Source organism: Mus caroli, unplaced genomic scaffold (genome assembly GCF_978045245.1).
Source record: "Mus caroli unplaced genomic scaffold, Mus_caroli_1 scaffold_16, whole genome shotgun sequence".
Classification (NCBI taxonomy): domain Eukaryota; kingdom Metazoa; phylum Chordata; class Mammalia; order Rodentia; family Muridae; genus Mus; species Mus caroli.
The window spans coordinates 12954365-12981003 of record NW_028227271.1 but is presented as its reverse complement, the minus strand read 5'-3'; the positions used below and the strand labels follow the sequence as shown (position 1 = coordinate 12981003).

General features: G+C 40.6%; 1 protein-coding gene across 1 annotated transcript in view; it reads left to right on the top strand.

The window, feature by feature from the left end:
- The window catches only part of Redic1 (regulator of DNA class I crossover intermediates 1), a 61514-nt gene extending 37858 nt beyond the window's left edge, over positions 1–23656 (top strand). The window contains 11 exon segments of the mRNA XM_029469963.2: positions 196–328; positions 679–727; positions 2411–2587; positions 4375–4490; positions 7440–7957; positions 8565–8634; positions 10188–10248; positions 15067–15130; positions 19463–19545; positions 22528–22914; positions 22916–23656. Of these exon segments, the coding sequence (XP_029325823.2) occupies positions 196–328; positions 679–727; positions 2411–2587; positions 4375–4490; positions 7440–7957; positions 8565–8634; positions 10188–10248; positions 15067–15130; positions 19463–19545; positions 22528–22914; positions 22916–23014 (1757 nt within the window). The 3' untranslated portion in view covers positions 23015–23656.
- Positions 23657–26639: the final 2983 nt, after the last annotated feature.

Here is a 26639-nt window from a genome sequence, read left to right as displayed (position 1 = left end):
TAGAGCCCTTTAATTGAAGCAGGGTAATTTTTTAAATTTCATAATCGTTGTTAGTAGTCTAATTCTGTAATAGCATGCATATGGAACATGTCTTAGAAGAATATTGTCATGTGTTTAATTAATTGAGGGATGATATAGCAAACTGATTTTAAAACCTCTACTTTAAAATTATTATTTAACATTTTTTCATTATAGAAACCATGAAGAGACCAACTCATGTGAATATGACCAGAGATTTGAAAGTCCCACTAAGGAAGCATGATTTAGAACTTCCAATGTCACCTCACTGTGTGCCTTCTAAACTGTGCATTGATGATATGGAGGACAGGTAAATGTTAGCTGGGACAGTGACTAGCTCACAGAACACTGTCAAGGTTCTCATTTGCTGGGAAGTTGAGAGTGACGTCACCTTCCAGCTCCAGTGCTTGTTGATATCATCCAACTGTTAGGATGCACACCAGTGCTGTTGGGGCTTTGTGCACATGCTCTGACTTTTCGTATTAAAATGCCTACCCTAGTTTTTTTTTTTTTTCAAAACTTAGTAGTATTATGACCCGGTAATAATTTTCCAGATTTTTCAGTGTTGAGTGCTTGTGTAGCCACTGTGGACTTTAAACATACATAAGATAAATGTTATTGCTGTTTGTATTTTTAACTTTAAATTTTTGTTTTCTTTAGTGTACCCTATCAAAGAATCTATAGCAAGGAAGAAACTGGCCCAGTTCAAGTGAGTTTTAAAGAAAACTATAAATTGTTCCATTCATAGATGATCTAACTTTTAAAATACGAGGTAAAATTAAATATCCTTTAATTTTTTTGTAGTTTCTAAATGAGTACTTTCACAATTTTTCCAACGTAGGAAATTTACTCTAATTACTCTGATTATGTAGCCACTGTGGATGACGTCATGTGGCCAGACATAACACGCGAGTCTTCTTGTTATAGGAGAGTTGCAAAGCACAATTCGCATAGAGATTATTTTGTTGTCTATCTTATCTACCTATCTATCTATCTATCTATCTATCTATCTATCTATCTATCTATCTATCTACCTATCTATCTATCTGTCTATCTATCTATCATCTGTGTGTGTGTGTGTGTTTGTGTGGGTTCATGGAGTGGGGTAGGTAGATGCATATGTGTTTGTACATGGAGAGGCCAGAGGTCACTCACTCTCCCACTTGATTTTTGAGACAGGGTCTTTCTCCATTCCTAGAGCAGGTTGGTTCAGTCACACTGACTGACCCACAAGTCTAACCAGTGAATCCCAGAAATCAACCTGTTTCTTCTGTCTCCCCATCATTGGGATTGCCAGTGTGCACCGACACACCTGGCTCCTTCACGTAGGTGTGGGGGAATCAGACTTGGTCCGCATGCTTGCATACCAAGAAGTTTATTGCCAGACTACCTTCCCAGCTCACGCTGAGGGAGTCTTTTATTAGGTTCCCATGATCACTGATCAGTTCATCTTTTCAAATGTAATGAAAAGGTTATTTATGTCAAATGTTAGGAACTCATATTTAGCACAAGATAATTTTCAAAGTATAACAGTTATTTTTGCAATGAATCATAATGAATCAGACAATGCATCAGTTGAATAAAGCTTGAAATTTTAATTAGTGTCCAATGCCATATTATTCTTATGTGTGCTTGAGTTATCAGGCTTAAGTTAGTTGGATCAGAAAGGCTGTCTGATGAAATAATAAAACACCATGGACATCCTGTCATTTGTTTTTTAAGATTTTATGTCATTAGAAGGTGACATTCAGAAAAGGAACTCGAGGGAGGAAGGCTGTAGGGAAAAGCAGAGGGAAGAAGTTTGTAAGCAAAATCCCAGTGGCTAAGCTCAGGACCCCAGTGGCTAAGCTCAGGACCCCAGTGGCTAAGCTCAGGACCCCAGTGGCTAAGCTCAGGACCCCAGTGGCTAAGCTCAGGATCTCAGTGGCTAAGCTCAGGACCCTAGTGGCTAAGCTCAGGACCACAGTGGCTAAGCTCAGGACCCCAGTGGCTAAACTCAGGACCACAGTGGCTACGCTCAGGACCCCAGTGGTTAAGCTCAGGATCTCAGTGGCTAAGCTCAGGACCCTAGTGCTAAGCTCAGGACCACAGTGGCTAAGCTCAGGACCCCAGTGGCTAAACTCAGGACCACAGTGGCTACGCTCAGGACCCCAGTGGTTAAGCTCAGGACCCCAGTGGCTAAGCTCAGGATCTCAGTGGCTAAGCTCAGGATCTCAGTGGCTAAGCTCAGGATCTCAGTGGCTAAGCTCAGGACCCCAGTGGCCCCAGGAATTGCTGATGGTTTGCTCTTTCTCAGGACTTCCTCTTTAGTAACAACACTCTTTCCTTCTCCTTTTTGTTGTATTATGTTGACTTCTTCTATACTTTTAGTGATTTTACTTTTTTTCTATAGTCATCACAAGACATGAAGTCATACAGAATGTTCAACGAAACAGGAAACTGCAGTTATATTCCACCATCTTTTCCAGAAGAATTACGCTCTAACAGACATATTCGGAGCCAACATTCCACCCCAAGAATAGGTCCAAGTTCTCAGCAGTTTTTATATGAAAATCCCCACAATGGGCAGGTACACTGGAGCCATGGCTTCTCTCACCTCATGTTTGCATGCTGGGTCCTCCTCCTAAGTTTGAAAAAGAGAGGTTTCAGGATGCTAGCCAAATGTACTGATGAATGAAGGGTAATATTTCATCTCATGCTAAAAATTCTCTGTACTTCAGATGACTAAGAATCTAATAACTGAAGTATTATTTTTTAAAATTCAGAAGTAATTCTCTTAAAAACTAATGGAAGTAAATTTGGAACTAGTTTAGTGTATTGATAGTATTTGACAGTAATTATCATTGAAATTAGGAGCTGGACTGCCATGGTGACTCAGCAGACATGATATGGCAAGCAACATGTCAATAGCGGCATGCAGTCCCCTTGATGTGTCACAGGCTCTTAAACATAAGTTGCAAACCTTCATTCTTTTCATGACTTTAAAGAAGATAGCTGTTTATATATTTATATGCATGATAGATAGATAGATAGATGGATAGATAGATAGATAGATAGATAGATAGATAGATAGATAGATAGATAAATGCTCAACCACTGTGTCCTGGGGTTAATATAGAGATATAAAATTTAAAGTCCTGAACTATATCTGTCATAGCACATAAAAGAGAATGATTTTCTAGCAAACATGTTGATCGTCTTAAGGTCACTAAGTGTTATTTTACTGGTGGGTGAGAGTGATGAGGAAAGGGTAATATGCTGTGTCTTATTAGCAAAATGCCTTACTTTTAGGACCTACTTTTGGCATATAAGGTTGATGCCACATTTACCTGTATGTATTATTTATAAATCAATTTATAATGAACATATAAATTATAAGCCCCAAATTCTCTGTTATATATTCTAGAATTAGATATGTAATTATTTAATTCAATTTTACTATATATTAAAATATTGTACTGTTTCTCAGAGAAGGGAAAGTTAAGTCTTTTATTACAGCGGTAAATGAGAACTTGCTACTTGTAGGGCCTAGTACTTTAGGTGCTATCTACTTTTTTTTGAGTTTTCTTTTCTATTCTTGAAAATTAATACAAGATATTTTAATTACGGTCTTCCTACCTCTATACACATTCCATTCCTCTCATTCTATCTCTTTTTGAAAACAAGTAGGCAACAAACACCTAGAAATTTTAAAATATGAAAATGCATGAGAAATAGTGATACACACATAAACACAACCCATAAACCACAAAATCAGAAACAACGAAAAGCAAATCAATAATAAAAGTATAATAATTGAAAACCCCAGTAAGATAAAATAGATGCTTAAACAAAATCACCATTGAGTGATTGTTGTGTTTGGTCACTTACTGCTGTGCACGGGGCCTTCCCTGGTTTCCATCAGTTTTCTCATACAAGCCCTTATTTACTGAATGATACTCATATCAAGGAATTAAAGCAGAAGACCCCATTTGCTTATTAAATGGAAGTGAGAGATGCACACAATTCTGTGGGATACGGCTAATTTCCTGCTAGAAATAGAACTTTTAGTCATTCAAGATACCAGTGCGCTGAATGGTTTTATTTTGTTTTATAGAAGTTTTTAACTTCAAAAAGTGGTAATGTTAGTACAGTAAAATTTTGTTATTTTAGTAATTGTAATTTAGCAATTACTTAAATATTGACATTGATCATATTGTTAGAAGACTATTTATTTGGTAATCATTAAGAATTAAAATTACTTTTTTTTAGACAGAGCAAAACATTTTTTAGTATAGACATTGCTCCCCTGGGTGCCATCCTTAGTAAACAATTTAAATCGTAAATATGTTCATATTGTTTTCTCCCTTTTTTCAGTTCAGTAATGGAAAATTTCCTGAGTCCTTATTTTCCAAATTAAATAAACACCAAAATGTTTTTAGTTCATCTCAGACAACGGCAGAGTTTGAAGCGTCATACAAGCGAACAAACAGGTATGTAGAATTAGAAGAAAAGAAGCAGAATGCTGACCTCCAAGCCACTAGCTTGATTTTAAAGGGGCACAGATATTTTTAGCTGAGAATGTAAGTAGTATTCTAGAAAAAGGCCATCATAATGAAAAACATCCTTTAGTTAGTTTAAACGTGCACCTTAAATACTAACATACCATGCATACTAGGACTTCTGGGTGCTAGCTCAATACCTGAGTATTGAACTGTACTGTGTGGCTGTCAGGCTCAGGGCAGCCCACACCCTCCCAGCTGTAGTCCTCAGTATTCTGTAATCTCACAGCATCTGCACACGAGAAAGAGGATCTGTTCCCGTCCTTCTGTGTCTGTCATTTAATATAGCATTTTCTAGTTTTAACCATTTTGATATAACCAATTGAATTTCATTCTCTGTGTGTGAGTGTGTGTGAGTGTGAGTGTGTGTGTGTGTGTGTGTGCCAAATACTACTCTGTGAATACATCCTGCACTTTTAAACCATTCACCTGTTGATGGGCATACAGACTAATTCGATGTCTTAGCTTTTGTGAGTAGTGCTATCATATGTTTGACTCTGCAGTTACATTTCCTTTGGAGAGATACCCAGGACCGAGTGAGTTGGACCATCTGCTATGTTTTCAGGTTTTAGGGATCTCCACTGCTCTTCTTTATAATGGCCATCCTGTTTTTAGTTTGTATTTCCACACAACATGTGGAAGAATTCCCGTTCATTTCCTGGTCAGCATTGGTTATTTATTTATTTGTTGTTGTTGTTTGTATTTTCTTTTTGAAAAGGAGCCTCTATAATTGGCATGGGATGGTATCTCATTATGGATTCACTTTGCATTCCCCGAGGGCCAATCATGTTGATTATTTGCCCTCATATATTTTGGTCATATTTCTGTGTTTGAGAAACATCCATCTAAATCATTTGATCATTAATACAGTTTTTTTTATTATTTCATCTGGTGTGTGTTGTGCTTACATGTATGTCTGTGCACTACATGTGTGCCTGGTATCTAAGGAGGCAAGAAGAGGATATCAGATACCTTGGGACTAGAACTATAGATAGTTGTGAGCACCGTGTAAGTGGTAAAAATCAAACAAAGGCCTCTGGGAGAGCAGCCAGTGCCTTCACTGCTGAGCCATCTTTCCAACTCAATTTTTCTCATTTTAAAATTTGATTATTTGGGCTTGGAGGAGGGGTTTTTGATAGACTAATAGTGGGAGAATATAGGTTGTCTCCTCACCTTCTGGATTGTTTAGTCACTACATGTGGCAATATTCAGAAAAACCATTGCCAAAATCTTGGAGCATTCCACCTCCTTGATCTTTGCTCCATCATGAGCTGAGTTTTGTAGAAAGTGAGAAACAGCACAAAGCGTTAGTATTCTATACGTGGGTATCCACGTACCCAGAGATGTGTGCTGAGGAGATGCCTGGCGTTAGAGATGGGTTTCTTACCGTGGAAGACTCTCTGTTCATTGTATTGGCCTTCGACTGTAGGATTATACTTCTGTGATCTTTAATTTTCTTTCCTTTTCCTTACTGTATTATAGATCTCTTGGTGGTGACTCCTCTGTTATAATGCTGAAGATCAGCTGTAAAATACGATATCATTGTGTAGTGTGCTTTATAAGTTATGTGCTATGGTTATTCTCCCATTTATAATGATGGAAATTGTTTCGTCTTTAGTGGCATGTATTATTACATTGGATTGCATTTTTTAGTATAAAATACTAATTATATGTTTATTTAGAAATCACAGGGAATCTATGAACATTTATGAACAAAACCACGAATTTTCTGTTTAATTATAAACAATTCTTTCTCTCTCTATTCCAACCTAGTTTCTCTCTCTATCCCATAATCTAGTTCCTAGACATAGTCTTTCAATTTAAATATTAAGTAAGTTGAATGCCAAATTAGAAATTAAAATTTTAAAGCTGAAGAAATGGCTCAGCACTGAAGAGCACACACCGCTTTCACAGGAGATCCAGGTGTGGTTCCTCGCACCCACATCAGGCAACTAAACCCCACCTGGAACATCAGCCAAGGGACTCGACACTGTTTGGTTCTGTGGACAGCTGCACTCAGCACGTACCACCCCCATATACATACAGAAATATGCATAATTAAGAGGAAAAACAAAGATTAAAAAGTTCTTGTGGTTTTATTTTTTTTCAAAAGATTCTTTATATTTCCAGTCGCTGAAATAGTCCAGTCTCAAGTGAGTAAGTAGAGTCACTAGCAGTGAAATAAAAGGGATTTTTGTTGTTAACATTTCCCATCAGCCTTGATTCTTACGCACAAGTTAGACTTAACCCAAAGTTTCCAGTTTTTGCTCAGGGAATGAACTTATAGGCTACTCAGTTCACCTAATTAGTTTTCATCTGGTCACTGTATCTTTCAAATAATTATTTATATCTTTGTTTACCTTCATTGAGAACTTTGTAACTATTTCAATTATTTAATTGTAAAATATCCTTGATATTTTCTACTTCTTGAGCTGATTTATAACTCCTTAAAATTATTTTTACATAGAGCTTTCCCCCCATAGTCTTCACAATCTCTTTGTTTGTTTGACTAAAGAGCAGTGGCATACGGCGGTGCCCTAGGTGGTGCCATTTGTGGACTGTATGTAAAGGCAGACTATTGGGGATCATGCTTTGTTTGTTAATAAAACGAAAGCTAAAACTATGCACTAAATTTCACATTGAAATACAGAACCATGTATACTTTATTTTTATACCTATTATTAGAAGACTATATTAGATGTATTCCATCCAGAGCAGTAATATTTACTTAAATATTAAGTTTAAAATGTAATTTAGGAAAATACTTGTTATTGTTCAATAAGTTCTCCAAAGTTTTAAATTTAAGTTAGTGTTTAAATTTGTTTCTAAATGAAAATGATCAAACCTTTCCTGCTAATTATATTTTTATTTATTCCAAAGTTCAGAAACTGGTGATTTCCTTACTAAAAGATCCATGATTATGGGTGAAGATTGCAGAAGCCTGTATGAAAGAAGACAGCCAGACTTTGCTATGGAAAAACCATTAGTGCAACAGACTTATGCAAATAATGGAGAAGAATTCTCTAATTTTCTTGAAGATGTGATCCCCCCAACTCAGAGCCATTTTCCAGGCAATCATAACTCTTTTGTTAGTCACAGCATGATCGATTTATTAAGCAGAGATCAGCCTGGGAGAAGGGCAACCTTTACTAAGTGCGGTTATGACAGCCTGAGTGACACCCATGTCGTGTCTTCTGATGAAAGCCATTCCAGTACTGGGCTCATTCGTGGGGAGTTTACAGTTCCACAGGCAACGTCTCCTAATCTTCCTTTTAATACAAGTTACACAGAAACATGTCAGCCAAACAGGCCCTGCCAGGAGTACAATAGCAATGAAATAAATGCATTTAGAAGGTCTTTTGAGAAAGATTGTTACTCCATCGGCTGTGGGAGAAAAGGTTGGTGGTATTCATTCAGCTTTTCTCTGTAGAAATATACATTACCATGTTTCATCTATTTAAACACATACACATATAGTGGGCTCTCCATGTCCAAATGTTCTGTATCTTCAGATTCAGCTACCTATAAAGACTAAAACTAAAAAAGATGTCTTTACTGAACACATACAGACTTTTTTCTTACTATAGACTGAAGCTATTTAGTAAGATCTTTTGGAGTTGGCCAGATGGCTTTCTGTTGGCCTCAGTTTAATCCTGGAACCCATGGTGGAGGAGAGAACCAAGTCCTGGATGTTTTGCTCTGACCTCCATCCACATGCAGCATATGTGAACACACATCCACACGAATAAGTACGTATTAAAGGAGCACTCATACTGTACCATAGGACTGAGTCGTTTGGAGGTCATATCGAATACCAAGGGATGAATGGACAGTACATTAATATATAATGTGCTTAGAGGTACCCAAAGCCACAAGTAGTGTGTTTTATTGCACTACATCATGGACCACCAACTCCCCTCCATGTATCCTTTTAATATGCCCTGAGTTGAAAAGTGAAAATAAATGATACTAAATTTAATTCAGTATATGTTTATATTTTTTAAGGAAAAATTGAAAGTGATAACCAGTTGAAAGCACTGCAGAGAAATGCCCGGGATCACCCAGTGTACACTCTGTAAGTCTATACTTAAATGTAGGAAGTGTAAATTAAGATCTAGTAGAATGCATGGGTTCAAATGAGCAAATAGAAGGTGAGATGGTAATATTTTTCTAGTAGGGTGAGCAAAGTGGTCTCACGGAAGCCTTACCATTTCTTTTATAGTGAGTACTAGCAACTCCTTAGACATACACTTTCCGGCCCCCAAATACCTTCTTATTTAGTGTTGAAACAATTTATCCATGAATAGAAATAGAAGTATTGTATGTGTAGAATGCTTATTGGCACAAATAGTAGATTGTCTCGCTTTGCAGTCCTCACAGGAACATTGCTAGAATCAGGGAGAAGGAGAATCCTGTGAGGTAGCATAGGCAAGAGTCTCTCCATCTGTGGCAGTGGGTCCCACATCCTCCTCCTGCTGGCACTCAGCCCCTCACTTCCTGTGTGACAGAGCAGTGTGGTGAGGGCTGAATCCCCATATCTCATCACTGTTATGGGTTTGTTATTTGACAATTATGTGTCACCAGGTTTGGCTTCTTACTGCTGCTGGTGTAAAAAGGCTTTTGTATCGTAGATTATTTAATTGGATCCATTATTTCTTAAGCCATGGTTTATTCCTTTGAGTTCTGAGGTTGCCATGCTGGCTTTTCTAAAAATTATCTACAGTTATAGACAAGGAAAGGAAGTGTCACTGTGGCTGTTAGTTACTGAGCAGGTCTAATTTTCTTAATCATAATTTAGCCAGATATTTATGATTTGAAATTTATTAAGTGAAATTTTTATGGTGGGAGTAATGTCTTATGGAAATCTTTAAAGCATCAATTAATGAAAAGAATTCTCACATACCACTCTATGGAGTTGGCATTTATTGAGAATTGAAATTATTTGTTCTTCAGTTATATGGAAGTTTATAAGTTAAAAAACAAACTCTTTGGCCTTGAGTTTTAGATTCAGCTTTAACAAAGTGACTTAGAATGCAAGAGAACAAAAACGAAAGCAAAAGCAAACAAGAAAGAACCCGATTCTCAGTCAGTGTGGCGCTGTTATCTGGCGTGATGATGTCACGGTAGAGATGGTTCAGGAATGCAGATTTCACTCAGTGTGATTTGGCACATGAGCAGCAGGACCTGCGTTTGATCCTAGCATTGTGTAAAGAGCTGGGTGCATTGTTGCGCACTGGTAATCCCAGCACTGGAACAGGAGAACAGGAGGATCATTGGGTCCTGCTGCCAGCTACCTTTCCTACGGATCAAACCTCAGGACCCCGTGAGAGACCAGGTCTCAAGAAGCAAGGTTGATGTCTCCTGAGGAACACCACCTGAGGTTGAACTCTGGCAACCACGTGTACACAACACACACACACACACACACACGAATATGCACATGAATAGAAAATATAGATGTTTAGCCCACACATTAAAATAAATGGTCAGTTTGGCATAATACTTTTCAATCCATATATTTAAGAAGCTTCCCATAATTACGATTTGAGACCTAGTTTTGAAACAATAATTTAGAATAATGACTGTCAGATGAAATATGCTTTAATACTTGTTTTTAATAATCCGTAGGACTGATACTCCTTTGGAAGAATTACACTGTAAACAGTCATGTGCTTTTGGCCAGAATGAGGTAAAGCTCACTGTTACGTTGTCTTTTTGATTAATCCAGTTTGTGTTGCCGTATTTTAGCAGTTAGGTTGCCTTGGTTTAAGGTCAGTTTTTAGTCTTAAGTTTACTTTTAGGTACACTCCTATCCTCTTAAACTGAAAGGGTTAGGGCTTAGACACATTTAAAAAATGTTTCTAGTACACTGTAAGATTTTGTTGAAGAAAAATTGCTATTGTTTTCAGCAGTTTCTTGGTGAGTACATCTGAGTCAGGAACTGGACCACTGTCTTACTTAACATGAAATTCTGAACTGTCACAGTTTATCCTTAGTAAGTGTGCTCGCTAGTTCTATATCATTGACACTGGATAGAGTCATTTGAAAGGAGGGAGACTTGTAAGCTCCAGCTGTGGGGCATTTTCTTAATAAGTGATTAATGGGGGAGGTCCCCGCCCACTGTGGGTGGGGGCATCGCTGTCCTGGTGGTCCTGGGGTCTACGTAAAAGCAGGCTGAAATAAGCCCTTTTCTCCTCAAGGTGCATTAGTCATGGTGTATCATCCCAGAAATAGAAACCCTAAGACAATGCGCGTGTATTGAGTGTTAAGAACACTATGTAAGCACTGGACAGAAAATGGTATCAGGGAGTTTTTCTTCATCTCTTGAAGCTTGCGTTCTGTACACTGTTCTGCAAGGTACACATGTAAAATGACATATAATCTGCATGTAAACCTCTCCCGTGGCTATGAAGACAGCAAGCGTAATGCATGTAGATAAATGGCCACCACTCAGCTTATCCCAAGGGCATGGGGAGCCCAGGGACATGGGCTTTTAATTTTCCTGGGTAGTTAGCAGGGAGACATTATACAGAAGGCAGTTTCTGATTCAGTTATGAGCTTGTTGGATGCTTTGGCTATCTAGGGGAAGTAGTAACAGAAAGTGAGGTGTAACTGAGGGTTTTTGTTTGTTTGTTTTGCAAACTTTTAGAACCTTGTTCAATTTTAATTATTGTCATAGACACAACTTATAAATTACAAGAGGGGGCTGGAATAGCAAAAAGTTATTTCTGGCCAAAATAAAGAGCCAGCTCACAAATGAATTTGTATGATATTTAGCACTTTAATTTCCTGTCAGTAAACAGAGACCCACTAAAAGTCCTAGCAGGGAAGAATGGTGACATTAGAATTGCAGTTGACCTTGTCAACAGAGACAGATGTGATCAGCAGACACATTCCAGGCTGAGTGTCCTAGCCAGCTTTAATGGTCAACCTGAGGAAGCCTAGCATCCCCTGAGAGAAAAGCCACCACTGCAGAACTACCTGGACCAATTGTCCTGTGCAGATGTCTCTGAGACATTGATTATTATTGTCTTGATTATTAATTGATGGAGGAGGGCCACACATACCCCAGCATATGTGTAAAATCAGAGGACAATTTTTTTTTTGTTGTTTTTTCGAGACAGGGTTTCTCTGTGTAGCCCTGGCTGTCCTGGCACTCACTTTGTAGACCAGGCTGGCCTCGAACTCAGAAATCCGCCTGCCTCTGCCTCCCGAGTGCTGGAATTAAAGCCGTGCACCACCACGCCCAGCTTTTTCAGAGGACAATTTGTGGATTGGTTTTGTCTTTCCACTTTTCTGTGTTCCTAGCAATTGAACCTGGGTCATACGGTTTGTGCAAAGGTTTTTATCTGCTGGACCTCTTTTTTTTTTCCTTTTCTCCGATATTGTGTTTTTAAAGCTGGGCAGTGGTGTTCAGGATGGAAAGGTGATTTCGACTGAGAATTTGGGTGGACTTTACGGATTGTGGTTAGTAAAGGGACAGGAGGAAACTGAGCACAGTGTACCCTTGCTGGTCTAGAAAAGCGAATGAGCAATATCGTGGCACCATTCGCTAAACCTGAAAACAGGAGGTGGCAGACGGGACCCATGACCGCTCAGTCTGCCCTCACTCTCTGCGCAGAGGGTTGCTGCTGGGAAGTGGCTTCCTAGCCATGCTTACCCTGTGGCCAGAAGGCTGACAAGTTGGCAAAGGCCGCTGCGTACATGGCTCTAGTCTAAGGCTTGTGAGGAGTGGGAGCTGCTTTTCTGTATTCTCTCTTTGCTGATGACTGGATGACAGTGATGTCCCTAAGCAATCCTGGAGCCACGAGATGGAAAAGGGCTGGGACTCTGAGGTGTGTGTGGGAGAAATGCTTATTTACCAGGAGGTTTTAGGAAGAGAACGAAGCAACCGTGCTATTATATAAGTTATGATCTCCAAGCTGTTTTGTTCTGTTTGTTTGCTAGTGCCTCCTTGTTCTCTGACTCGGGGAGGAGCAGATTTCTGAATGATAAGGTTGACATGAGGAGCTTGGGATCCGTGGTCTATGGTTTTAGGCATTTGCATTCACAGGCTGTAGGCCAGCTGAAGCCAAGAGTCGTTAATACATTGGTCTTTGTTGAATACATACATGTATACAGTTCTCAGGAGAAAAGGTTTAGAATACAAGTTAGTTGACAGCGTCCAGAGAAGCCCTAGCGTTTCAGCAAGGCCGAAGAGGAGATTGAGACATAGCAGGAAGCTGTGAGGAGTGCTAATAGGACATGGTTAGAGGACACAAGGGGGCGCTCATGTGGTCATTAGTGCTGGTGCTGAGCTGATTTTAAGGAACTCACATTTCCCCAGTATAAATAATAAAGACGTACCCTCTAAACTGAGCTGTAAACAGAAGAGATGTCTTAAAATACAAAAGCTCCGATAATGTCGATAACATACATATATTATACATGTATACTCACATGTATTATGCATAGTTTTAGGTAAATAGAAAGACTATGGTTTCTGGAGGCTTTCAACACAAACAACCCCATGTTATTTGTCCCTTGTCCCTTTGTCTCCTCCTGTACTGAGCTCCCTTCCTCCTTGTCTTAGTCAGGGTTTCTATTCCTGCACAAACATCATGACCAAGAAGCAAGTTGGGGAGGAAAGGGTTTATTCAGCTTACACTTCCATGCTGCTGTTCATCACTAAAGGAAGTCAGGACTGGAACTCAAGCAGGTCAGAAAGCAGGAGCTGATGCAGAGGCCATGGAGGGATGTTCTTTACTGGCTTGCCTCCCCTGGCTTGCTCAGCCGACTCTCTTATAGAACCCAAGACTACCAGCCCAGGGATGGTCCCACCCACAAGGGGCCTTTCCCCCTTGATCACTAATTGAGAAAATGCCTTACAGTTGGATCTCATGGAGGCATTTCCTCAACTGAAGCTCCTTTCTCTGTGATAACTCCAGCTGTGTCAAGTTGACACAAAAATAGCCAGTACACTCCTCCTCACTTCTCTGTTTCTTCTGCCACACTGGGACACCCGACTAAGGTAGAAAATGAAGTCACACGCCTACATAAAATGGAAGGAATGAGAGGTGCTTTGAAATTACCATACACATTGTGAAGAGCTTCAAAGTAAAAAAAAAAGCCCTATGCATTTCTAGATCATAGATACAAAGATTAAAAATAAAAGCTGTTGGTTATGTGTGTGCATAATATTGACAAATATAGATCATATGCAATACCGTCCTTGCCTTTGCGAGGACAGAGCCCATGAAAAGAGAAGGAAGCAGCACTTGTAATCTTAGTAAGCATGCAGTGCTGCTCTCAGGCTGAGGGAGCCCCTTTCTCCTGCAGGGCAAACAGAGCTCCCTCTCCTTCGGGTGGCCCCGCTGTGGGCTCCTACATATGAGTATTTGGGTGGCCGCCGTGGGCTCCTACATTTGGTATTTGCTCCCCAGTTGATGGACCTCTTTGGGCAGGATTAGGAAGTGTGGCCTCATTGGAGGGAGTATAACTGGAAGTGGGCCTTGAGGTTTCAGAAGGACTCACATCCTTTTAAGTGTCTCATTCTTCCCCCATCTTTTGAATCCAGATGTAAGCTTTAGCTGGCCAGGTTGCCCTGCCTGTGCTCAGCTGTCCTGAACTCTAACCCTCGGAAGCCAGACACCTCCACATTAAACACTCTCTTCTTTAAGTTCTCATGTCCTATGGTTTATTACAGTAACAGAAAAGCAATTCAGACAGATACTGGGTCCAGGGAGTGGGCTTAGAATGTAAACTGGCTTTACGTCCAAGAGCAAAGGGAGACAGCTTGACAGTATCCCCTTAACTGTGTCCCACCAAAAGGCACAGGAAGTGCTCCTTTCTGTCCATACAAACTGTCACGCAGCCTTTCAGGGATAAAAGGCACCACACACTCTCAGCAGAGACATCTGTAGCCATAGTCTCTTATCAGGCTTTATAAGAATCCGGAGTAGAATAACAAAATAAACCCAGTTGTTTAACCTTATTAACTTCCTAGAAATTAAGAAACACCCTGGTTTTAAAAAACGATAAAGGAAACAAAAATCATTAATTACATAGAAAGTAGTAAATTTACAACCAATTGTGTGTTCTGAAGGTGATTTAAAATTCTAAGCTCTGACTATATCTTTAAAAGGAGATGTAGTAACTGATAGCCAACCTAAAAGACAAAACAAACAAACAAACAAACAAAAACCAAAACAAATCCAGAAAAAGTATAGCAGACCAAATTCTCAAGTACTTTAGTCTCTTGCATTTATTTTAAGCTACACGCACCATGATGGAGCGCAGCCTCTCCTTTTGTTAGTGCTGTAGTTCTTAGCAAAGGTTTCCTCTGTTCTTGATGTTTCTAAGCCAAGTGGAATTTAAATTCAGTTGGAAAGGGTTTTCTTTGTGAAATTGTCTTTATTGAATGAAAGTACTACAAAGCAGAAGTGGTATAAACAGGCTGGCAGTGTAGATATAAATCAATACTGTTACCCCTATTTTGTGTTTTTAAATTTTTGATTCTTTTCTCTAGATCCCAATGGAAAGAAGAGGAATGTGTCCTTTAAAAGGGAGGCCTATGTCTACTGAGAAAATCTGTGAGTATAACTATGTGTTAAGTTTATTATTTTAGAAAAGAAAAAGATAGAACCTAAATTTTAAATGTTTTAAAGGGTTTACTAGTATGCATTTCATAGATATTCTAAAATAGAATTCATTACATTTGTTTTTTCTTTTATAAAATAGTCAACAATGAACGCATATAATGTAAATTTACAATTTCACAGCTGTAGTTTGAGAATGTGGCCTGTTGCATTTCCTACTATGGTCCGTAGAGGTCACTATTACCTGTTTTTGAAGTCTGTTTTCCCTTTTCAGCAGATATTCTATTTTGAGGTCTGTCCACTCTGTTATTCGTGGCTTTCATGGATTAGTTTTTTCCTGCCATCCAGTCCCGTGTGCATTTACACGCTCTATTAGACTCGTACATCTTCTGGCGCTGGACTCTGGTGCTGTCACTATTGTGTCCTTGGCTATTCTGACAATTCTTGATATTTCTAGAACACAAATAAGAGTTCTTCTTTTTCCTGAATTATCTTAGCTTGTGCTTATCTTGAAATGTTATTTCTCCATCAATATCAAATGATAATCTTTCTAGGTGTAGGAATTCTGATTGACAGTTATTTACTTTTCAAGTTGACGTGAGATGTGATGTTCGTCTGACATTTCTGCCATTGGTATTTTTCTCTTACAGCTTTGAATGTTGCGTTTCTTGTGTCTTTGTCTTTCTAACTGTGCTGCACCCTGGAGAGGTTCTTCTCTGCTCAGGTCCTTGGGGGCTTTACACCCCCTACCTTTTGGGGTGTAAAGGTAGGGGGCTCTCTTTCTGGGTTTAGTACTTCTGCTGTAATTTTTTGAACAAACTGTTGATGCTGTTTGAGTCTTTCTAGTTCATTTTTACCTTGGATTCTTGGGGTTGTCCTTGCAGAGTTCTCAAACATCTTGTCAGGCTCATTATGCTTTCTCTTTGCATGTACCGTAGGGCGTTTGTCTTGATTTGTCTCCATCCTTGGCATTTTCTCTGTGTGGTCTTAGCTGTTGATGAGTCCGCCGAGCTGTTTGTTGTGTTGGCTCTTTTCTTTCCTAATTTTCTGTTAGCTTCCTTCTCTTTCTCCTCCTCCTCCTCCACCTCCTCCTGTTCCTCCTCCTCCTCTTTTCTTCCTCTTTTTCTTCCTCCTCCTCTTCCTTTTCCTCCTTCTCTTCTTTTGTATTTCTAGTTCCTGGCTGAATTTTTCCTCTGTATTTCAAATTTTGCCTGAAGTTACGGATTGGTTCGTCTACTTGTCGTTCCTAATCTGCTGAGTTTGTCTGTGAACTTCATTTACCTTGTGTGAGTTCTGGTGAGTTGTCTTCACTTGACTCTTTAGGGGGAAGTTGGCCGAGTAACAGATACAGTGATTTGATGACATTCCAGTGTCAGCTTGTACTAGAATTGTGTGCACTTCCCCTTGTCCCCGAAATTCAAAGTCAGACACCATAGAATAGTATGTGTGGAAATTTTACTTTGCAATTATTTAGAGGTGAGAGGTTTGTTTGTTTTTTTGTTTGTTTGTTTGTTTTGTTTTTGAGGAAATAGTGGGAGAAGGAAAAACAAGAGAGTAAAGTAAGAATGAGAAAGGCTAGTATAAGGGTAAAATATGTTGCCAAGTGGAAAACACAGCCAGAGCAGCCTTTTGTGGGAAATAGGGAGAGATAAGTTAAAGCACAAGAAAGAACAATTAAAGCACAAAACGTCAATAGTAGAAGATGAAGTTTAAGAAGTGCCATGACCTGCTTGACTTTAGGGATTGCCCTAACCGGGCCAATGGGAGTGAAGAACTGATAGCACACATACGGAAACTCTTGAGTTGCATGCAATGAGCGTGCTGATGGAGTGCACAGCAGCGGTAACCTGGACAACCAGCGCGGTTCTTAGATACATCTGAGTCAGGGAGGAAGACGTTTGTGTGCAGCTGAACAAGGATGCAGGTGGATCCAGCCTCGGTATGAGGTCTCTGTGGGAAGCAGTCTCAGGCTCTAAATACCTGGAGGGAGGAAGAAGCTGCAGTCACTGTGTTCCTTATCCGTGGTCAATACTGCACACAGAGCAGGGGCAGGTTTGTCATTCGCATTGGAGGCCCTGGAGTCCTTGACATGGCTGTGTTCATGCCAGCCACACCCACTTGCTTGGGACCCATCCATTCCCTACACATTCATTCAGGGATTTTTTTTCTTTTTTGACATCCCAGGGAAAAAAAAGTAGGTAGAAATTGTTATGAACCCAGTCAATATTTCTTCCCAGTTGATTTTACCTGGCTTCTCTTGTCTTTTCCATCAGTCCCTGTGGGTGGGAGAGAAGGCTGCTTGCCCTAGTAATTCAAATAAGTCAAGTGTGTCCTTTGAGGATTTCTGTGACTGAGACAGAGAGAGAATTCCCCAGGCTGTATCTCCTGCCTGCAAGTATGACCTTGCCTCTGGTATTTTAAGCACCTTTACAAAGATGTAACCCTTTGTGACTCAGGCTCTGAGCAGGTGTGGAAGGCCTGCCAGCCTCTTTCCCTGTGCCACAGCCATTGGAATAGTGCAGCAACTTCCTTCTTCCTCCTCCAGTTGTGTGTACTTTGGCTGGGTAGGAGCTCTGCTGAGCAGTACCTCTGCCCATAGTGTGCATTCCTAGCTTTAGGCTGTGGGGCCACACTTGGACGACTGTCTCTGTTACCTGTCTGTCTGATCTCGCATGCTGTATGGTGCACCCCTCTTACCTTTCCATGGTCTCAATCATCTGGAATTTCTGCAGTGCTGTGAGAGCACGGGTATAGCCAAATCTTGTTTGGATTGAGTCCATGACCATCATGGTGGAGAGGGTAGCAGTAGGCAGGCAAGTACAGCACTGGCGCAGGAGCTGAGAACTTACATCCGGGTCCACAAGCATGCAGCGGCAGAGAGTGAAAGAGAAAACTGACCGGGAATAAGTTGGCTTCTGAATCCTCAAGACCTACCCCAATGGCACAGCTCTTCCTACAAAGTCACACTCTTTGTCCTAGGTGCTATTCTATTGCTGTGAAGAGACACCATGACCAAGGCAACTCTTATAAAAGAAAGCATGGTGGCGGCAGGCATGGTGTTAGAGCAGTAGCTGAGAGCTCGCCATCTGATCCACAAACAGCAGACAGACAGAGAGACTGGGCCTCTGAGGTCTCAAAGTAACACACTTTCTGCAACAAGGTCCCACCCCTCATCCCTTATAAACAGGAACTAAACATCCACCTATGTGAGTTCACCTAAGGAGGCCATTCTTATTCAAACCACACACCTCCTCTCTGCAGCACAAGGTCATGAACACTTTGAGAGCATGTCCTCATAGCCTTAGAGACCACCTTAGCGACCTGTGTCGTTGCTCGGGAACTGCTGAAGTGAGCTGTCCCTTTTGTCCTCACACCGTCTCATACGGTGTGCTTGGTGAGGCCTCGGGAGCCAACATGTTTCTTTTTTATGGTGTTTGGGATGATGGTGCCTGTGCACTTGCTGAACCTTATGAAGACAGAGTAGCCGTAGATTATCCTGTTATTAATCATATCAAATCCTCACCTTTCTTCAATTTTCTTTTTCATCAGAGATAACTGCGCTGTGGAAGTATAACTTTTTAAAATTAATTTTTAATTTACTTTGTTCACGTGTATGCAGGTATTAGAGCACAACTAGGTTCTGTCCCTCACAGCTAGCGGAGCTCAGTTTCTGTTACAGAGAGCATCAGTCCTGACACAGGACATGAGTAGCTAGTGCTCATGGCTAATTGCAGTGAGTGAGGGTGACTGCTTCCTTATGCATTCCTGCTTGGTTTTCATTTCTTGCTTGCTTTTCTTGTTGAAAATACATAAACCAAGGCACGAGATAATGGAAGCTGCCATTGTTCTGCGGTGTTTATGTGTGGTACAAAGCCACAACATACATCCGGTCCCATTCCAAACCTTATTTGGAATTGAAAAGTAATTGACTAAGCAGATACTGACATGCTAGGCGGCATCGCACAGTTCTGACTGCACTGAGATGTCTGTTCACTAGACAAGCAGGTATCCCATGCTGCAGGCTTCATAAGCTTGGTGCCTCCTGGGTCACACTTTTAGATATTTGCTCTTAAAAATGGTTCATATATTGAAAAGTCAATCCTATTTTCTCTACTCTTATTTTATGTCATTTTGTAATTTATTTTACTTGTAGACACTAATCTTTTAAAGAGAAAACACTTATTTGTCCTGCTAGAAAAACAAGTGTTAAACATCAGACATTTAAGTAAGCTTGGCACATTTAACAGCGCTGGTTGCTAAGTCAGTGACACTGGATGCCTTTCACTTTGCTGACGCATGCGTAGCACGAATGAACCTTTCTTTCAGACCTGGAGTCTTCGCAGAGCAGCCAGTCTGCCAGCTACTCTCCTCGGCCGACCGAGAGCACGTTCAGCTCCAGTACTGACTTGGTAAGTCACTGCTTTTTGGCTTATTAATGTATGCTATATTATTTTAACATCATTTTTGTCTCTTTTTACTTTAAGAAGAGTTGAGCCAACCATAGAAATAAAAATTACACAAACAAAAGTTATTTTCAAAGTTAAAAATCTTAGGAAATTTTAAAATGTAATGTTAGAAAAATGTAAACAATAAAGTAAAATCAACTATTTGACCAAGTATTAGTGATTTACATCTATAAAGTGAATAAATTTTTATAAAAGTTTCTTATCAAGATATATAAATATACACACACTTGTATATATATGTACTTATTATATCACATAAATGTATACAGATAAACATAATATATCATTTATTCATTTTTTTAAGAATTCACAATAATTTGAAATGTAGAATAACCAAATAAACATTACAAACATAATTTTGAAGCTTATAAAATGTGGGAAACTACTCAGTGTTGTCAAAGACTGAAATCTCAGTAGGGCGACATGTGATATTCTGAGTGGAAACTGTCACACTTCTCATGAACCACGGTTGAATGGAAATCTCCTCCCTTCACTCTGTTTCCTCATTGCTCCTGCCTCTGGCCTCTGGTGTGCCAAGCAGACGGTTTGCTAAGGACACCAGCGACATCTGCATTGCCAGACTGGGCTAGAGTCTGTTCTCTCGCTTTGATTAGCAGCATTGCAAAAGCAACCATGAAGACAGTGGTTGCTTGGCTTACATGGTGTGATCCTAGCTGATCTCTGAGGGAAGTGAGGGCAGGCAATCGGGCCGAAACAGAGACAGGAACCATGGAGGAGTGCTGCTGACAGGTTTGCTCTGTGTAGCCTCCTCAGCCTGCTTTCTTATACAGTCCAGGACCTCTGTCCAGGGGTGGCCCCACCCACAGTGTGCTGCTCCTCCCACCCTGCCAGCCACACCCATCATTAATGAAGAAAAAAACTATATAAAATTGCCTACAAGTAATCTGATGGAGACATTCTCTTAATTAATATTTTCTATTCCCAGATGACTGTAGTCTGAATCGTTACCTAACTAACCAACATGCAAACTTCCCAGCCTCCAGTTTATAAGGACCCCTCCATGACAGTGTAATGACTAGGGTCTTGTATAGGACTCTTCTGTTGTCCCGTGTTCTAACGCTGCACTGATGTTACACATTGCTGAAATGGCAGTTGTGAAGCATCACGGCTTTAGCTCTGATCTTTATTTATGTGTTCTCTTGGTCATTTCTTTCATAGTTAAGAGAATCTCTACCCTTTCATATTTCAAACTAATTTCTCTTTTAAGCTGTTTGGTATTTCCCCGTATCTATAGACTCTTTTTCAGTATGCCCAAGTGTTCATTTCAGAAGCCTAGATTCACTTCACCGGATTGATTGCAAATTCCCCTACTTCTCAGTCTCTCCCACTAGAGCTTCTCCTACTCTGTTTCCACCACTTTGTTCATGAATGGTTATGCTTGTTTTTCAAAAGATCTTGGTACTTTGTCTTTGCCCCAACTTCCTCTCTGAGGAGCAAAGATCAAGACTTTTTGAGAACGCCAATTCAATCGTGTTCCTCTCAGTTAGTAGGTTCCTATTTTACTAATCCATCTAAATGTTTCATAGCATCTCCCGACTCTGAAAACTGACTTCGATTGGCATTTAATATTCTCCCTTCCTTGTACTGATCTGCAGGCACTACTGTACCAGTTTCTCCTCTGCTTTGGTTTTATGAGGTTCCAATCCACAATGTTGGCCCTAACTCCTGAGCAAGTAGACTCCTATTTGTACACTGCATCCCTGCAACTGTGGTGTGCACTGCACTGCCTGCTTTCTCTGCCATTTCAACACTGAGGGCTTTGATCCATTCTCGTACATACCCTGCTTCTCGAGTCTCCCCATGTTTCAGGTGTCAATGTGTTGTCATTTCTATCGAGTTCTTCAGTGGCTCCACAGTCTAAGTGAGGCCTCATATGGTTGCCACGTGCTTCATGCTTAGTCTTCATAATGCTTTTGTCAGTTTTTCAGCTGTGTGATTATTTGATGAATTTCACTTTTATCTGTGATTATGTGTAAGAGTGCAGCAGGTCTTCTTCCCCGTGAGTGCAGATGTCACTCATGGTGAATGGATGAGATAGATGCACAGGACCTGCCCTCTCCAGTTTGTACGCAGCCAGCCTGGTGCATTTCTTGGGCTGCTTTTGCTGCCCAGTGCCAGTCAGCTAAAGTCTAGATCTCATTTTAGTTTTTCATCATTCAGACTTTGTCTCTCCACTTTTCAGCTTGAAGAGTCAAAATGTATTTTATTTTTCTTCACCATGGGAGGGATTGAAATACTAGCTTCATACATTATTGGCATGCACTCTTCTACTCAACTACATTCACAGTAAACACACCATTTTAATTACAATATCCATACGGTAGTTAAATTAGCTTTCATAAATTACTTATAAAATGAAAGTCAACAAAGCTTGTCCCTAATATAACAGTTTCAGTATCTATTGTGACCACCTACTTTCCAGTTAACTGACATCCTCATTTTCTCCTTAAGATATTGTGTCTTTTCTGGGATGGATATAATGACAGTTATGGAACTGAAATATTTCACTTAAGGAGCAATATTTCACTTAAGGAGCCAGTGAGTGAACACGGTACGGTCACACTTGTCACAGCTCCCTGGCAACACATGACTTCTCCACCCTTTCTAAGTAGCTGAAGAGTGTCACGGGGTACTAAAGCCCCGGACTACAGTCTGAGAAGGGGACGTGATAGCTCTTCTCTTCTGCATTTTTATTGCACTGACTCTTGTTAGTATTGCTGTTGAAAACCCCTCAGCGTTCTGGGAGCTGTGGGAGAGTCTTTGACTAATCTTTGATGTTATGTTTGCTTTGATTTGTAACCTATCAAGCTCTCTTCATTTTTGAAAAATTTCCTAGACTGAATTTAAAGACTGATTTGAAATGGCTAGTTTTAATTTACCATAGACCTCTTTAATTTCTTTTAGATATCTGAAGATGAAGATCAGATACAGCAGCAAACTGAAGATTCAAACAAGAAAGCCACAGAAACAACTGATAATTGTTGTCTGGAAAAGATGGAAAATGATTTCGATGACATAACTGTGAAAGACAATGCCACAGCTCATAAACAGAATCATAAATTTCTCCAGTCCTCTGAGAAAAATAATGCTAATGCATTTCCAGAGTCTCAGTGCAATTCAGAGCACACATTGCAAAACAAAAGCACCGATAACTGTGTGCTTCAGGCTGGGAGATGTGACGTAGGGGTACAGACAGAGGAAGCGCCCCTTGTGGGGAACACAGCAGATGTTGCTGTACAGTGCACCATCATTACACGATGCTCATGTATGAGTAGTCCCAGTGTTGATAAGAGAAAAGGAGTCCTCCCATCCTGAGGCTGACAGCTGCACTGAAGATAGGACGGCAGATACCACTGGAGGGCAGGAAACACCTACAAGTAACTCACTCTAACATTTCCAACTAGGAAGCAGTGTTTCATTTACCCTTGGAAGGCAGTAGACAGTGTTCAGTCCTTCGTTAACATAATACATAATGAGAAAATGAGGCTGAACAGAAAGGGGGGTTTTAAGAGCTATTGTTTCTAGACAGTTTTAATATTCATGTATTTAATAGTTCTCTAATAGCTTTGTCTATTCCTTCACAAAACATCAGGAAGCAAGTTGGGGAGGAAAGAGTTTATTCAGCGTACACTTCCACATTGCTGTTTATCATCAAAGGAAGTCAGGATGGAACTCACACAGGACAGGAACCTAGAGGCAGGAGCCAATGCCGAGGCCATGGAGGGATGTTACTTACTGGTTTGCTTCCCCTGGCTTGCTCAGCTTGCTTTCTTATAGAACCAAGACTACCATCCCAGGGATGGCACCACCCACAATGGACTAGGTCCTCCTCTCTTGATCACTAATTGAGAAAATGCCTTACAGCTGGGTCTCATGGAGGCTTTTCCTCAAGAAGGCTCCTTTCTCTGTGATAACTCCAGCTTGTGTCAAGTTGGCACACAAAACCAGCCAGTACAAGTCTTATTCATAGAAAATTTGCACACATACATATATGTATACATATGCACTCATATGTCTGCACACATACATATATGTAACTTGCCATTCTTGATATATATGTTGTCATTTTCATGTTTACTTATCTTTATTTGAATTAAAATATTCACAATTACTTTATTTCTCTTGATAATTATTTTAAACCTTGATGTAGTTATATCATCTAACAAATCTGAGCTTTAGACCTTCACTCTCTCTCTTCTCTCCCAAATCCTTTCTGATCCATAGCTCTGTACAGACTACCTGCTGCAGCCTCCCTTCCTCTCTGACCCCCATCTTCAGATCGCCTATAGCCTTTCTCACCAAACCATCCTTTTGTCTCAGCCTCTACCTGTCTCAGGCACTCCTTGGGAAACTGTGGGCAACACAGGCCAGAAGAGCAAACAGGCCAGGGAGCAAGTAGTGATCTTCGTATCTTCATCTTTCCTCCTTTTCTCCAAATCTAACCCCCCAGACTCATATCTGTCTCTGTAGCAAAACTACCAGCTGTGGGTGCTCCTCTCTCTTGTCCCCCATTTCCAGGAGACTAAGCAGAGCATAGTGGCACAGCCTGATTTCCTTACTCCTAAGGGCCTCTGCCCTCCCCGCCCAGCACATCTCTAATATTAAGCCCAGTTTCTTTCTTTCTTTCTTTTTTTTTAAAAGATTTTATTTATTTATTTTATGTATGTGAGTATACTGTCTTCAGACATACCAGAGAGGGCATCAGATTTCCACTACAGATGGTTGTGAGCCACCATGTGGTTGCTGGGAATTGAACTCAGGACCTCTGGAAGAGCAGTCAGTGCTCTTAACCACTGAGCCATCTCTCCAGCCCCTTAAGCCCAGTTTCTAATACTAAGAAACACAGTCTAACTGGGACACGCCCAATGGCCACACCCATCAGGATCTCAGAAGCATTCCATACCAGACAATCCACAACCACTACACTGTCCTAAGAACCAGAGAGGCCAACAGGAACTAAGGAACCAAATACCCACCCAACAAAGACAAGACCAGGTAGTAGCACCTAGAATTTCAATCACCCAAAACCCAGATGCCTAGATACCATCATAAAAACACAACCAATAACCTCCAGGACAATATGTCTTCCTTAGAGCCCAGCAACCCTACTACATAGAGTAAGCCCTGAGAAATACGATATGGCTGAAACACAGAGATTTCAAAATAGCCTTCTCAAATATGTTAGAGGTCCTTAAAGAGAAAATGAACAAATCTAATGAAACCTACAAAAATACAAACAGACAATGGAACAAAATGAAGAAAACAGTTCAAGACTTCCAAGTAGAAAGAGAATCAACAAAGAAAGCCCGAAGTGAGGGAAATCTGGAAATGAAAATTTTAAGAACTCAAATAGGAGTCAGAGTGGGAAACTTCAAAAGAATACATAAGATGGAAAACCGAATCTCAGACATTGAAAGCAAGGTGGAAAAACTAGATACCTTGGTCAAGGAAAATGTTGTATTTAAAAACAAACAAACAACAACAAAAACAACAAAAAACCTCAAGCACATCCAGGAAACCCGGGACACCATAAAAAGACCAAATCTACAAATAATAGTAATAGAAGAAGAAGAAACCCAGACCAAAGGGACAGAAAATCTCTTCAACAAAATCATAAAAGAAAAATTCCCCAACCTAAAGAATGAGGTGCCTATCAAGTCACAAGAAACATATAGAACACTAGTAGACAGGGCCAGAAAAGAAATGCCCTATGACACATCATAATCAAAACACAAAGCGTATATTTAAAAGAATATTAAAAGATTTAAGGGGAAATATCCAAATAGCATGTAATGAAGACCTACTAGTCTAGAAGTCTACAACTTCTCAATGTAGACTAAAAACCAGAGAGGCTTGGTAGGATATACCACAGCTCATACATTAAAAAAAATTATTATCACTTTTATTTTTTTACAGTCCAGTAGTTACCCTCCTCCTGGTCTGCCCTCCCACAGTTCCTCATCTTATTCCTCTCCCCAGCCCCCGTCTCCAAGAGGATGTCCCACTCCCCCAAGCCCCTGCCAGGCCTCCCCACTCCCTGGAGCCTCAAGTCTCTAGAAGGTTAGGTGCTTCTCTCATTGAGGCCAGACCAGGCAGTCCTTAGCTGTATATGTGTCATGGGCCTCAGACCAGCTCATGTATGCTTCCTGGTTGGTGGCTCAGTGTCTGAGAGATCTCAGGGGTCTGGGTTAGTTGAGACTGCTGGTCTTCCTATGGGGTTGCCCTCCTCCTCAGCTTCTTCCAGCCATTCCCTAATTCAACCAAAGTTTTCCTTTTAGTGCTTTACTGCAGTCAATTGGTTGGGTTTAAGTATCTGCATATGTCTCAGTCAGCTGCTTGTTGGGCCTCTTGGAGGACAGCCATGCTAGGCTCCTATCTATAAGCACACCATAGCATCAGTTAGTGTCAGGTCTTAGAGGCTGTCCTTGAGATGGATCTCAAGTTGGGCCAGTCACTGGACTGCCTTTCTTTCCCTCAGTCTCCTCTTCATTTTTGTTGCTGGAGTTCTTTTAGACAGGAACAATTCTGGGTCAGAGTTTTTGACTGTGGGTTGGCAACCCCATCCCTCCATTTGATGCCCTGTCTTTCTACTGAAGATGGACTCTACAGTTCCCTCTCCTCACTGCTGGGCATTTCATCTAAGGTCCCTCCCTTTGAGTCCTGAGAGTCTCTCACCTTCCAGGTCTGGTACTTTCTAGAGGGTCCCCACCTCCCCCGGGGTTGCATATTACCATTAATTCTGCTGGTTCTCAGGGCTCCTCTCTTGCCCCCATTCCTTGATCATGTTCCCCTTTTCCCATCCCCCTCCCTTCTTCCTCCTCCCAGCCTCCCTCCCTCCTGTGATTTTGATGAGATCACAAATGCCAGCCCAGACTACAATACCCAGAAAAACTTTCCATCACAATAGATAAAAAAGCTAGAGATTCAATGATAAAACCAACTTTAAGCAGTATCATCTACAAATACAGCCCCACAGAAAGCACTAAAAGGAAGACTTTAACCTGAAGAAGCTAACC